The sequence below is a fragment of the Phragmites australis genome, chromosome 3 (genome assembly GCF_958298935.1).
Source record: "Phragmites australis chromosome 3, lpPhrAust1.1, whole genome shotgun sequence".
Taxonomy (NCBI): Eukaryota; Viridiplantae; Streptophyta; class Magnoliopsida; order Poales; family Poaceae; genus Phragmites; species Phragmites australis.
Genome location: NC_084923.1, coordinates 4,796,985 through 4,811,264, shown reverse-complemented (window position 1 = coordinate 4,811,264; position 14,280 = coordinate 4,796,985). Strand labels below are relative to the sequence as shown.

The window sequence follows — 14,280 nt, the reverse complement described above, 5'->3', positions numbered from 1 at the left end:
ATAATTAATTAAACTAACTAAAATCAAAGAAATATACAATTGAATGTGTGTGTATATATAAAACTGGTCGTATATATACAAACTTAGTTTTTTTTTTATTTTGGCTAAGTATTCTAAAATGCACTAAGTTAATTTCTAAAACTTCTTTGGGCATTAATTGATTCACATACCTTTGGTTTATTGTTTTTATGGTTCTTGAGTGAGGATTTGAATTTGAAAGTCTCTCAAATTCAAATCTTTTCTTAGTTTTCTCTCTGCTCAAATCAAATTAAATTCAAACTCTTGAATTCAAATCCTCTCCCGAATCTTAGAATCCAAATCCAAATCACAATTCAAATATTCTAAATTGAATTTAGGACAAGTCCAAAGTTAAATCCAAATTCAAAAACTACATTTGAATTGGTCTCAAAACCCTTTTCTTTTCTCTCTCTTTCCAATTTTCCCTCCTAGGCTAAATCTTCCCTCTCTCTTCCTACGCGACCCAGCCAACTGGCCAGCTAGCTCGGCTCCATTCTCCCCCTCTGCCCCGCGCTTGGGCCGCAAATGCACCACTGGCCCAGCCTTTCCGCGCGCGCAACCCAGCTCCTGCTCGCACGCTCGTCGCACCTGCGCGCTGCGCCGTCCACATGTCGCCCATCCTGCGGTCCCCTGCCAATGCTGTTGTCTTCCTACTCCAGCACGACTTTGAGCCATGTTGTCAGCCTGCGCCATCGCGACGGCCAGCACATTCAATGCACCGACGACTTTCTCGCCACCCCCGCACTCTTGCTCTATCTCCTTCTCTCTGCTCCCTCACAGTACACTACGCGAGAGCCTAACACCGCGACTTCTCGTCGTCCCGCGTGCGTGGCCAACACAGAGCCGCCATGCCAAGGGGAAATATTGTCACCGCTGCCGTCTTATTCATCTAGGATAACAACGTATCGCATTGTCTTACTATTGTGCCACTCCCTTTATAAATAGCGTGCCCGGCTTCCGTCTATCATTTTCCCTAAATCGACATCGCGCCATTGCTAGTCGTTGTAGCTCCGTCGTCGTCTTCCGTCCCTGCGAGCTACCGAGGAGCACCAGGAGGTCATCGTCGTCCTTGTACCGTCGTCCGTCCACCAAGAGCCCGACATAAGGCCGCCTGCGTTGGAAGCTGAGTTGCTCCGTCGCCACCGCATTGACGCATTGCCGGTCACTGTCCTGTCCATCACCGTTCTTAAGCTCGGTGAGCATCCCCGTTCCCTCATGCAACCTACTAGCTAGCATGTCACCGTCCCCGTGGCTTCCATTCGTGTAGCTGCATGCAATTGCATGTCTTCTTCCGCCGCCATGTCAAGTTCTCATCGACGGCGTGCTTATATCCTATGTGTGTGGTCTGGCCGTCATTTGTGTAGCCCAAGAGCGCTAGACTCCTTTTTCCTTGCAGGTTGACTGCGTGTAGAGTAGGAGAGGTGTGCCCATGTTTTGCTTCGCCGCCATACCCTCCAGGCGCCAGCCAGAAACCCTCTCCCTTTGCTTGTTTCCACTGGCGACCAAGCCTCTGCCGCCCCCGTTTCGCTCCAGTCGTTGTCTGACATCGCTTCGGCCACGAGTTGCCATCGATAAGCCCCCAAAGAGGTTCACGTCACGCGTAGATGCCCAACATGCAATCGTGGTCGTCAAACTCTGGTGAAAACCCCACTTTGATGAGCTCTCCGGTGTCGCACCGCTGCAATCGCTCGCCATCGTTCCCCCTTCGCCGCCCCACTCCACCGCGCGCTTGCAATCCCGCACGCATGTGGCTAGGCTCGATCGCATCGTGCAGCTTGGCCGAGTAGCTTGCGAGTCAGCTTGGCCTATCAGGCTGGCCCAGTCAGGCCGAATCATAGTGGGCCGCTCCAGCTTCAATCGACCTAGTTCCATAGCCCGCAAACTAGTCGACCCTACTCGAGTGGGCCGATCACTATGCAGCCCAGTACTTTGTGGTCCGGTCTAGGCCCAAACCCGGGCCGAACCTGAGTACTGTACATGTGGGTTCCACCCATGAACAATGTCATTTCATATTTTCTTGACTTAATTTTATATTAAATCCTCCGGGAGTCATAACTTCTTCGTTTTGGCTCCGATTTCGATGATTCTTTCACTAAAATTCATCTAAGTTCAAGATCTACACATCTACCCAATTTTGGTATCCATTAGAACTCTTTTAGATTTCTATTTGGTATTATTTGTTCTTCTGTAGTATAGTTTATTAATGATCGTAGTCGCGTTTATAGAACCAGTAGAGTTTTGTGAGTGCTGCGTGAGAAGCGTCACGAGCGAGGAGGATTCAGATTTCAATCAAGGTTTAGAAGAGAACATCGAAGAAGTCTAGTTCTATCTCCTTGATTATATTGAACCTATATTTTCAAATAATCTACATGATCAACTAAAATTGGACTTATTATCGTATATGTTATGTATTGCGTTTTTTTTCAAATGGCTTATAGTAGTTAATCCTATCAAACAATTGTCACCCTTAAAATATTATTATCCAGAATGCATATAACCCTAGAAATTACCTGTCGTTATCTATATTAACATCGGACGGAGCCTTAATATCTAGCATGCTTATGATTGAATACGTCTCCTCGGAGACGTCGCCTTGAAATGCATCTCTTCGAAGATATCATTTCACTGTTTATCAAATTAACTCATACACTATGAATCCTTGATGGTTATGAATTCTGTGATGGTTGTAAAATCTTTGATGTAGTGTGGGATATGGAGGGTGATGTCTTAAAATTGGTGAAAACTGTTTTAGCGGGGGAAGGTAGAGTAGTTATCCGATCGATTATGCTTTTGGAGGCTTGAGTTACCTTTATGGTATTCATTGCTAGAAGATACCTACCCTGATCGTTTAAGCACCGAATCTTACGCCATTATGCTTAGCCACCCCTATGAAGTCATACGTCATGTATGGATATGACTTGACTTTTCTTTCTCTAAACTAGGTTGGACATCATACTAGGAGGCTGGGAAGTAGTAAAGGGTCAAGCGACCATCTATCCCTCTGTTTGAATGTTTTGGGAACTGACCAACGGCTTAAAACGTGGGTTGACATTCAATACAAGGTCTCTAGTACTTGGGTTATCTTGTAGAAAAACTCAACATGAAAGATGATTGAAATGTCTCGGTATGATTCGCTCCTCGACTCGCAACGGATGAAGACTTAGCATATCGTGTGTGTACAATGTACAATCTTTGCAGAGTGTAACACTATTTGAATAGTCGTGTCCACAGTCATAGACATGCGAAGATATGGTCACGTTTGATTAGACTCGGGGTACGTGTGTCTTGATGAGCGAGTGTGTGGACTATATGTCTATGTGATGAGGTTGTTGGCTTAATCCGTCTGGATCTATGTGGTACTAGAGGTACACCAGATACGATAATAGGGATTACGGAGAAATGTGTAGTCCATTCCAAGACTAAAAAACCCCTAGATATGACTTTTTACCAGGTTTTGAATTACTTCAAACTATTTTAAAGCTACCAGTAGAGAATACAACTGAATAACTGTATAAAACTGTTTTACGCTTAAAACTAAACGGTAAAGCCTTATCCATGAAATACCCTGTATGCATTTATCAACCATTTGAAGTAGTATAGGACTTGCTAAGTGCCTTTCGTACTCACTCTTGCTATCATTCATATAAGGAAGTCACTATCGACTGCGTCGAGGATGGAGACACGAATGAAGAGTAGAGTTAGAAGTCATATTCGCACCCTAACTGCCTGTGTCTTGGCTAGTTATTTTTGTTGTGCTTTTGTTGGCCGTTAGGCCAAGTTTATAATATATCGTATGGTTATAAACCATTGTACTCTGAACCTGAATATCTTATGTACGAAATTTAACTGTGATGCTACTATTGTTATACTATACATATCAACTACTTGATTAGGGATGTCAATCCTACCCGTAGGTACCGTGCCCGACGGGAGTAGGCACGGGTCTATGATTTCACCTACGGGCATGACGGGTCGGGTTCTCGCAAAGTCGTTGGTTGGGTGCGGGTACGATAGTCCACCCATGGGTGCTCGCAGTATATCCATGATACTATGCACCAAACTCTAGCTCTTGCCTAAAATATTTTGGCCCGGACCGATTAAGTGTAACCCTAGGTTATCTGTTCTGCTCCCCAATCGGCCAACCCCACTGCGCACTCACATAGTCACACTGGCCGTCACACTCCAGCGCTCCAGCTCCAGCAGCCACTCACCACACTCCACCCTCCAGGACTCCAGCACCCAGCTGCCGCACTCTAGGCCTCCATTGCTCCTTACTCCGAAGTCCGCATGCTCATGCTTTGGTTGTGGAAGATGCCTGAGTCCGTCGCCCTAGTGCCCAGATCCGCCCAGCCCAAGGCTAAAGGAGCAAGGAAGAAGGTCGAGCGATGTCTCCCTGAGTTTCCCCGACCAGATCCCGTCAGTTGCCGCACGAATTTCGCACGCCACCACCTTCTTCTCCAAGTCCGATTACCATCTTCCGCCCCTCATCGTTGACATGCCACCGTTGCATGCCTTTCGAACCTTTTAGCGCACGGTGAGCTCCAGCTGACCTCGTGCATGCTTGTAGGGGCGTTGGTCTGGCCTCAGTCTGCCACCAGCGCGGCTGATCGCGGAGCCGAGTGCTGCCGCTAACCCTCACTTAATGCTGGCCACCTTTTGGCTGGGCTCAACGGTCGAGGTCCTTTCCAATGCATTCACTGTCGCTTGCTGGTGCTTGTGCTGCCTTGATTCAACCGAACCCATCACCAGAGTCGCCGTCGAGGCCGCTTGCGCGCCAACGAAGCTGGCTTGGCCAAGCCATTACAGTCAAATACCCGCGTGCTACCTGCGGGTTTTGTGTACCCGATGGGCACAGGCACAAGCACAATATTGTGCCTGCCACCCTTTGCGGGCACGGGTTGAGTAACTCGAATCGGGTTGCGGGTCGAGCATGGTTCTGCTTCGCTCGCACGTGATCAGATCTGTTACCATCCCTATACTTGATCCAAGGATTGATACAGAAAGTATATAAGATCCCGAGAAGGCGGAGTCTTATAGGAGTGGTATCAGAGCAATACTTGGTTGTAGAACCTGGACTTATGATAGACTTGCTTGTGTCTACCTATTTTCTGAAAAACTAAGTCGCAAAAATTGCTTCTATACTTACCTTCAGTCTTGTTACTTTTGAAAACTTGTTATGCATGTTCTAAGTTGTCCCTTTTCTCCTGGTAGATGAAAGATGGGGATTGGAACACAGTTCATTGTCTGCAAGTGAAGGGCTTTTCTAAGCTGTTGTGGGAAGCTTTTTACCGTCTGGGGTACAATCGGTGCCCAGAGTACATCAGGCGCGAGTACAACCTGGACGTGAGGAGGTCTACATATGGTTGTGCAGCCGTGGGGAGAAGCGTATACAATTTGGACCTCGACCCCGATATGCTTACAAGATTCGACAAGATCCACAACAGTGACACATCATCTTATTTCATCGACTTTGATTAATCTATAAAGAATTTAAGGGTGAGATCGGATCAATTAGAAAGATATTGTCATAAGATTTTCAACAAGTTCAATAACATTTTAATTAGGCTATATATGTGAAAGTTATATCTGTTTTACTGATATGTTGTCCTGATACTTCGAACTATATACGTTATTTCTTCGAACTAGACTTTGTCTTCGAGGGCTAACATCCATGTAAGCTTATGATGCTTTCTCTTATATTTTTAAACAACAGAACATTCTAAAAATTTAGTAATATCATATCTTTTACCAATAAAATATAGGTAGCGAGAAACAATTTTACCTTATACGTATCTGAAGAAATAACATACTCATCAATCGGCTCCCTGGCAGCTAGAAAGATGGTCCAAATAGCCAATTTGGATGGGAAAAGGTGCGGTGTGTGCGTGGAAATTGAAGATGCTCAGCGGTGGAAATCAATCCTGGCCGGTCTGTGATGTCCTTGCGTCCTGACACATTCACATGCAGTCGCTTGTGCAGAGCAGCAGGCGGCAGAGGCAGAGGACCGAGACTCCGAGAGGAGGTTTCTTCTAGGATGGTTTGGCGTGTGATTCGCTGCGAGCTAGCTCGATCTGAGCTCGTCAATGATTGCGCCATGGTGACGCCGATCGTGCAGTGGTAGGCGCGGATCCCTGGCCGGCACCGCGATGTGGATACAGGATCGCTGCCAGCCTGTGCCGGTGATCTCGTCGATCGCGATCTGAACTTCTGAAGCTCTCAGCTCTCGAGAGAGCATACCGCTACTACATGACAGGGGGAGGCACCGGGCGCGCGGCAGGGAAACCCGTTCGCGTGGGCTGTCTCACGAGATCGAACACAGAGCGCGGTACAAGAGCATGTGCTGTCTTTGGACGGCTCGCATTGCCAGTGCGAGACGAGGACCTGGGGCACCAACGGGTTGACGACTAAATAGTAGTCCGGGTGATGCACCGTGTTGCTGTGAGCAATCCACCGCGTGAGACAATCTATGGCATGCTACGACCGGCGGGGTAGGAAGTCGGTGAAAGTGAAACCCGTGGCTTCAGGCAGTACTCCAATCCAATGCAAGAGTGGAGCGGAGCTGGAGTAAAGCTGAGACTTTGGGACGTACTTTTCTAGACCGGTCCAAGCATAGTAAGGCAAGTTTCAGTCCAAACACGACACGGTATGAACATAAATAGATTAGGCTAACCTAGCAAGAATTATGAGTAGTACTCGACCTTGACATAAGGCATGATGGGCGATTCGGCTCGGTACGAAATATAGGCCGGACTGATCTGACATGGAAATGGTTCGTCGCACCTCTACACGAGACGAAACAACCAGCCCCACATTTCCCAACGCATTGACCCTATCCGATCGCGTCTCACATGTCAGTCCGATAAGCTCACCAGACTCACCGTCACTGGCGTCTCATCGCCGTCCCAAAGCAGATCACGCAAAAGCAACATCCCTCAGTCATTCCTGAGACAGTCCACCGCTTCACGCTTCTGGAGGATAGTGCCTCACTGCCTCTCCCTGCCTCCCATTACTTTTCTTCAGCATCTCTTTCTCATTCATTTCTCCCCACCTACTCATAATAGAACGTCATCATCATCTTTTTATCTGTTTCTATCCATCCATTGGCCAAACCCAGGAGCTCAAGAAGCAAGGCACAAGACATCACTTCTCCTTCTACCTTGAGACAACAACACAAGCCAGTGCTCATCTCCACACACGCAGCCTTCTGGATCATGGCGCGAGCCTTCTCGTGGAGCTCACCGTCTGCGAGAGCAACAATCACAGGCCTTGAGAACTAGCAAAATGGCGATGACGGCGCAGGCTAGGTCCCATCGGCGGTATCAGACAACTTGAAACAGAATCGCCCGACACAAAAAACCCGACGTCCCATTAGATCGTGCCTGGACCTCGCGGGAATGAGTCGTGCCGTGATCATGCCTAGGAAGCATGACTGGACGTGGCTGGAGACATGACAAAACCAGGCCGTACGGCAGGACCCAAGTCCCACCTATAGAATGGAGGCACAGAGATTTTTTTAGAGAGAGCACAGCTGCACTAGCAGTCTATCAGTGCGGCAGTACACTGGCCAATAACAACCCACCGGCTGATGACTGGCAGCGCTAGGTATCTGGGCTACCTGTTACTAGCGTACGAGAGCCCAGAGGCACTCCCAGCTCTGCTCTGCAGGCTGCAGGCTGCAGCTCACATGCACCTGGGCTCACGGTTGCCGCTGTCTGCCTCGGGAAACAAGATGGGACGAGAGAGGACAGGCAGACGCCGTCGTATTAGCCCTTTCTGCTGTACGTGGTAGCTGCAGGCTGTCGTGGAAATCAGAGCGCCGTCTGCCTGCCCTGAATCTTGAAGAACATCTTTTTCCCGGCGATAAAAATTACAACAACTACTACTACTTTAAGCTCAAACGGGGAACAAGAATCTGGGCCTGATTAGCAGCGTCCAGAGCCCGTTAATCCACGGACCTAAACCGGAGGACAAGGCCTCAACCAGCAGCTAGCCCACATCGAGAAAGGACAGCAAGCAAGCAAGCCAAGCGGCCGGCGACTTCGGAGTTTTAAATTGTGTGACTAGAGATGTAAATTTTGCTTTTTTGTTCACTAAGTCGATCCAAAACACATAAAAAAAATAAACTAGAGATTCACTCACACCTAATTAAAGAAAAAATTCACTAAATAATGATCCAAAATTAACTATTAGACATCTACTCGCATCTCTATGTGTGACGACACGTACCCATGCGCAGAACACACCGCAAAACACGCCATGCAACGTTACGGGCGGAGCCGCACTTCGCGACGGGTCTACGTGCGTTCTTCAGCAGCCGTAAACGAGGACTCGGACGGTCGTCGCGACGAATCAGTCAAGCAGCATGGGCATGGAGCGACCGGAGGGCTCAGGCTCAGAGCCGAGAGCAAGCCGCCGGCCCTGGCACGTGTTATCATTGCAACGGGAACAGCGGCGGCGACGGCGACGGTGACGGGACGGGCGGTAGGGCGCGGAGACCGACGGTCCGGGGAAGAAAAGGAGAAGCGGAGGGGAGGGAAGTTTCTTGCGTGGACACATCGCCAGACGCAATGCAATGCGATGATTCCGGCCGGGGCCTGGCCGCGTGTTTCCTCTCCTTCCGTCCATGCATCGCATCGCATCGCATGAGCGAAGCAGAAAAACGAGGCCAGATGCGTGCCCGCGAATAAAGGGGATTAGGCATAAATGGATAACCAGTATGTATGCATTGAACATTTCCCTAGAGATATGTTATTCTCCACTGAAATGAAATATTCTCTCCAGCTGCGAATTATATACAGCGTGTGAAATGGACAATATCACCATGGTTCGGTGAGGGCAAGATTCTAGAAGAACATGGCAAAGCTGATTTTATTTCTTGCTGACAGTAAGCATCCCAACAACGTACAGGAAGAGTATAAAGTTCCTACTTGCTCATACATTTCAGGGAACAGATGAAAACAGGAGTGTGAAAACGAGTAGAGCTTGGAAAACAGACCAAATAGAAGGGTGAATAACATGCCCTGACAAACAAACAAGTGAAGCATGCATGTATGCAGTGACGGCACGACAGAACTCGATACCAGAACAGTACAACAGCGACGTATATCAAATTATTGCGATCCTGTTCTGAACGCAACGCATTCCATTCCATGGAATAATTGCAAGCAGGGAGAAAAAAGGCGAATCAGCCGTGCTGTAAAGCGCCACAACAACGTAGCCACCGGGAAGCCCGGCGCCAGTCAGACTGGGCGTCCTGTGAGACTGATAGATAGTACGAGCTCCGAGAGTCAAAAGAACAGAGCTTCACGCAACACACCAAGGACAATTCAGGCACGCATACGCAGTTTCTACTCTCTGCAATTGCATGCATGCTCATCGTCCTCTGGAGTCACTTGCTGCACCGTTCCGTTCGGAGAACATGTCAGCAATTTTTCTGCCACACTAAAATTATGCAGAGTTTAATCAGGTTGGGCTACCTGTTATGGAAAGGCACCAGATTCTACAAGATTAAACAAGGGTTCGTAGACCTTCTAACCTATACAAATGTAAGCAAGGATTAGTCAAGATACAGAAACAGCCAACACAGGTTGCAGCATGCACTACTAAATTCACAAGCCATACAAACATGCAAGGAACCACCAATTTCTAGTCAAGAAGCAAAACTTGAAAATAGATGTGAATTTTAAATTCTTAGTATTTAATTCAACTGAAATAGTAATCTGCTTTCTTTAGAAAGTCACAATTGCTACTGTAGATCCTAAAAAGGCAGAATGTTACGAACATAATGAATTCAAATCACACTAGTCTGTACACGAAGATCTGCAACATATTTCTACATCCCACATTCCTAGTAGAGATGACAGAATAGCAAATTTAGACACTATGCAAACCAATCAAGTGTATGTGTATGCATAGGATATGTCAAGCGAAATTATCTCCACTGTTTACTTAAATAGCAGCATAAAGCATTTTATCTGAATTTGAAAAAAAAATGCAATACACACAATGCTTGAACAATAAAATGACTCTTACTTGTCCATCCAATATGCATGCTCTATTGTAGCCAGAAGTAGCACATAAGTATTTCCCCTCACTCTCTACTCCGCACAGCTTATGTTTCATAAGCCCCAGATTGCAGGGCATCCAGTAGATCACTCCCCACAAATGTTGCTAAAGTACCTAGACTTACATCTGACCCTGTATCATAAAGGTTACTAAAGGATGGCTTTTACTTCAGCAGCATTGGCTTTCAAAAAAAAAGTCAGCAGCTTTTAAAAGCAATTTCTTGTATTCAAATGACTGGGCGTTTCGGATGTAAATATGGCAACCATTCATTTGGTAGTGTAAAAAGCCTTCCATAGTCTGTTTTCACTCTAGTAGATGGCAAGATCTTCATTTCAACAGGCAATGAATGTACATGTAAGGGTGATATCGACAGGCAATGAATGGCGCTACCATTTGAATTTATTTCAATTTGTTCTTCCTATGTGTTCGACATGTGTCTCAGAATCGATGGGATTTACTCATCCATTGGAATGCTGTATAATCTTGTGATTCCAAATAATGTTAACATCTCAGGCAAGCAGAAGAGCACATCCAAAAGATAGAAAAAATAGATTTAGATTACTAACCCTCTCCACCTTAGGTTAATGAAATCCTCTTATTCACTTATTGCAGCGTACTAATTGAGAATTACATCCAGCAGGTGAAATTACTAAAACGAACATACCAAATCAATCAGCTTCAGAATTTTCAGAAATCATTTTATGATACGATAAGCTTACGACAAAAAATAGTGCTATACGACAATATAAAGAAGTATAAATGTCGAGAGTAGAACCGTAAAAATTACAGGAGTGAACAAATACTGGCTGGCTACTATAACGTGACTTCTAGATTGACATCAAACACCCAAGTATCATTTGGTTTCTAGTCTTTTCAAATACCAATTCTGACAGCAATGCAAATTTATTTGACTCCATCAGAAAGGAAAAAAAACAAAACAAAACACATTCGCAGCATACTCGACAGACTAGTTCAGACATCAATTCAAGCAAATATGAAAAGAGCAGATAAACGGACCCATTATGTGGCTACAACTAAAACTAAAGCAATGTCTGCGCAAGCATGTTGGAGCACCTGACCCATGAAAATTCACAACTAGCAATTCAAACATACCATTACCAAGTACCAACTCGGTAGCTCATAACATACTTCAGGAAAGACAGGCACATTATGAAGCAGGCAAGATAGATGAAAACATTAGCATTTGTTGCAGCTACAAGCGAATCAAGTATTTCTTAACAGGTTCCTCATCAATAGAGAAAAACCATCTGGAAGCTGTTTCTAGATTATTAATATGACATTTGTTTTGCATAGTCTTGTATCTTTGAAATCACGGGCAGTTGGATCCAAATGCGAATGTAGGAATGGATTAGCAGGGAAACAGAAGTATTAGAACACAGGGTTACATGAGACTGCTGTGGCTCAGCTGATGTCCAGTTAAGTCTGAAACTGGGCAGAAGGCAGAAATTGCTACGAAGAATAAGGGAAGCAATCAGACAGGCTGCCTCCGTGAATAACATCCTTCATAAATATCCACTGCATTTATCTTTTATGCAGTGGACTCAGCAACCCATCACGGCGCAGTTATACACGAAATTCCCAGATGGCCGTCTGGCAATCAAATTCCACACAGGTGGTCGCCCATCCGGAATCCAAGAATTGAGCTCAATAGTACCACCAATATAGGTCCTTGGGCCTCCGATGACAATCAACCGGTCACCACATGCTCGGAAAGCAAGGCCCCACCCATTCATTGACACAGATCGTTCAGGCAGTTTTCCAAGAGTGATCCACTTATTGTTCTTCTTATCATACTTCTTGAGATCCTTCTCACTGTAATCAGCAGCATAAAGCTCATTGTTGACAACTGCAATAAGTGGAGGAGCGCCAGTCACTCCATTGAGGCCCTCAGACATGTTCTCGATGACCTTCCAAGAACGCCTCTTCAAATCATACTCCTCCCCACAAGTCAGTACTTTGTTGTTGTTGGCCACGCCACCTATCACATAGAACTTGCCATCCATGAAAACCCCAGAACACATCTTCCTTGCCCTATTCATGCTGGGGAGGGTCATCCAAGTATGTGTCACAGAGTCATACATCTCTGCAGAGCTTAGTATTGTACCAGAAGAATCAGTGCCCCCTGCGACGTAGGCCTTTTCCCCAACACTTGTTGACCCAAACAGGCAACGGGGAGAGTTCATTGCATCAGCCCGCGTCCATGAATTGGTTAGGATGCTGTATCTGAAGACAATACGTGCCATCCCAAACACAAGCAGTTCAGTGCCCACAGCAAGTGATTCCTTGTCAGAGCACATAAAGCATTCATCTGGCGGCATCTTGGGCACTTGGATCCAGCGCTCCCGATATGGGTCATAGGCGTCCCATTCAAGAACATTGCAAGAGAAGTAGACCCAATGTTCCGCCACCCCATTCTGCCGCCGCAGGCGGTAGATCTCCCCGCTGCGCACCAGCGAGCGGAAGTCGCGGCTCAGGGATGCCACCGAGCCGTAGTCCGACCGGGACAGCCGGAGGACGCAATTGATGGTCAGGTCACGACCGATTGAACTAATGAGGTTGCTCCCAGTGCCATGCTGCTCTCCACCACCGGAGGCATGGCGACTGGAGCCGCGGCTCTCAGAGATGTCCGGTGTGTGCGGCTGCGGAGACGGCGGCTTGCTGCGCTTGCCGCCGCCGCCGTCAGCTTCATCCAGGTCTTCGACCTCGACATCTTCCGGCGCCGGGCGCTTGCCGCTGAGGACTTCGTGCGCGAGGTACGCCCACTCGGACTCCGGCTCGCAGGAGCTCGGCAGGGAGCGCGACACGAGGCAGGACTTCCCCTCCAGCATCATGACTTCTCCCGTGCCCCGAATTTTTTTTCCTTGTTTTACTTCCTCCTCTTCTAAGATTGATCCACAAAAATAAATCTTTGCTTGCTTAGCAAACTCGTTCTTGCGATCTGCAGGCGAAAACAAATCGAATGGAAAAAAAATAAGCTAGGATGAAATCGACAAGAACAAAGGGATCAAGAACCGGGGGAACACTTGAGATCTGAGGAAACCGCGTGAATAAAACAGGCATCACAATCGACTATTCCAACGAAAACTCGATCGATCTCCTCAAATCCATCAATAAAAGCCAAATCTTTCAGCACCACAACAACGCAGATAACACGAATCCAACTTAACCAAACGAGACGCGAAAAGAAGAGCACATAAAAAAAAGAGCGCAAAAAACGCACCTAGATCGAATCCATGGTAGATCGCAAACACCAAATCTGCGCTCAAAGATCGCGCCCTGGAGCCCAATCAGCTCCTCCCCGTCACTCCGCACCCGAGAAATCCCCACTTGGTAGTTGGCCTGGTGGCGGCCTCCCCCTCCCGTCTCCCTCTCGCCCTCCTACCGATGCGTGAGGATTTATACCTGCAGAGATAGATAGATAGATGGATGGATAGATAGATGGCTGGCTCTATCTACTGATGCCACTTGGTTACGACTGCCGCTTCTAATGCTTCTGCGCTCTGCTGCAGCCCCTGCTGCCTCCCTCCCTCCCTCTCTCTCTTCTCTCTCTCGTAGTGTGCTCTCTGCTCCCTCCTCTCTCGTGTACTTGGCGAAATGGGACTCTCCCCTCCCTCACTTTATTTCTTACCCTTTTTATTCCTCCTCCATTTTCTCTCTCCTCCTCTGGCTCGTCGGAATTGGAAACCGGGCAGGCCTCAGAAATACTGTAGGAAAGTGGGGAAGCGGCCACCGGCCAGCTCGCCTGAAGCTGAGGTGGATTATTTCTGTGCATCCTCCGCTGTACAGACGGCGGCGTACGTCTCGCGCGTATCCTTTCATTTCATTTCTTTTCTTTTCATCCGACGCTGATTGGCAGCAGTGCACGTATAAGCTCTGCTGGTACCCAGAAAAAAAACATTTGCTTGCCATTCTCTAGGTAATTCGTCTTCTTCACAGGCTATATATACAAGGACAGGCTTAAGGTCAATTCAACTACTCCGGATTTATTTTGTTGTAGAGACGATCAGTGCATTAATTATGAGTGTGAGGAAATATTAAAGTGGTCTTTCAAAAAACTCTTCAATTTATTTCTCTTTTCTGAGATTAATATTTTCTTTTGCTTATGATAGTATTAGTACTAGCAGCGCATAGTAGTTTTTTTAGGACAGCACATAGTAGTATTTAGATGCAAACCAG

At 46.9% G+C, this 14,280-nt stretch overlaps 1 protein-coding gene across 1 annotated transcript; it reads right to left on the bottom strand.

Annotated features, from left to right (window-relative positions):
- Window positions 1–11,251: 11,251 nt before the first annotated feature.
- Window positions 11,252–13,848, bottom strand: LOC133911699 (F-box/kelch-repeat protein At1g74510-like). The gene is made up of 2 exons (XM_062354068.1): window positions 13,325–13,848; window positions 11,252–13,042 (listed from the first exon to the last, which is right to left on the bottom strand). The coding sequence occupies exon 2, from the start codon at window positions 12,933–12,935 to the stop codon at window positions 11,646–11,648; it is 1,290 nt and encodes a 429-aa protein (XP_062210052.1). The 5' UTR covers window positions 12,936–13,042; window positions 13,325–13,848; the 3' UTR covers window positions 11,252–11,645.
- Between the last annotated feature and the right edge of the window lie 432 nt (window positions 13,849–14,280).

Bases quoted from the DNA above. Each gene is read 5' to 3' on its own strand.
- LOC133911699 (XM_062354068.1), bottom strand. From the start codon at position 12,935: ATGATGCTGGAGGGGAAGTCCTGCCTCGTGTCGCGCTCCCTGCCGAGC.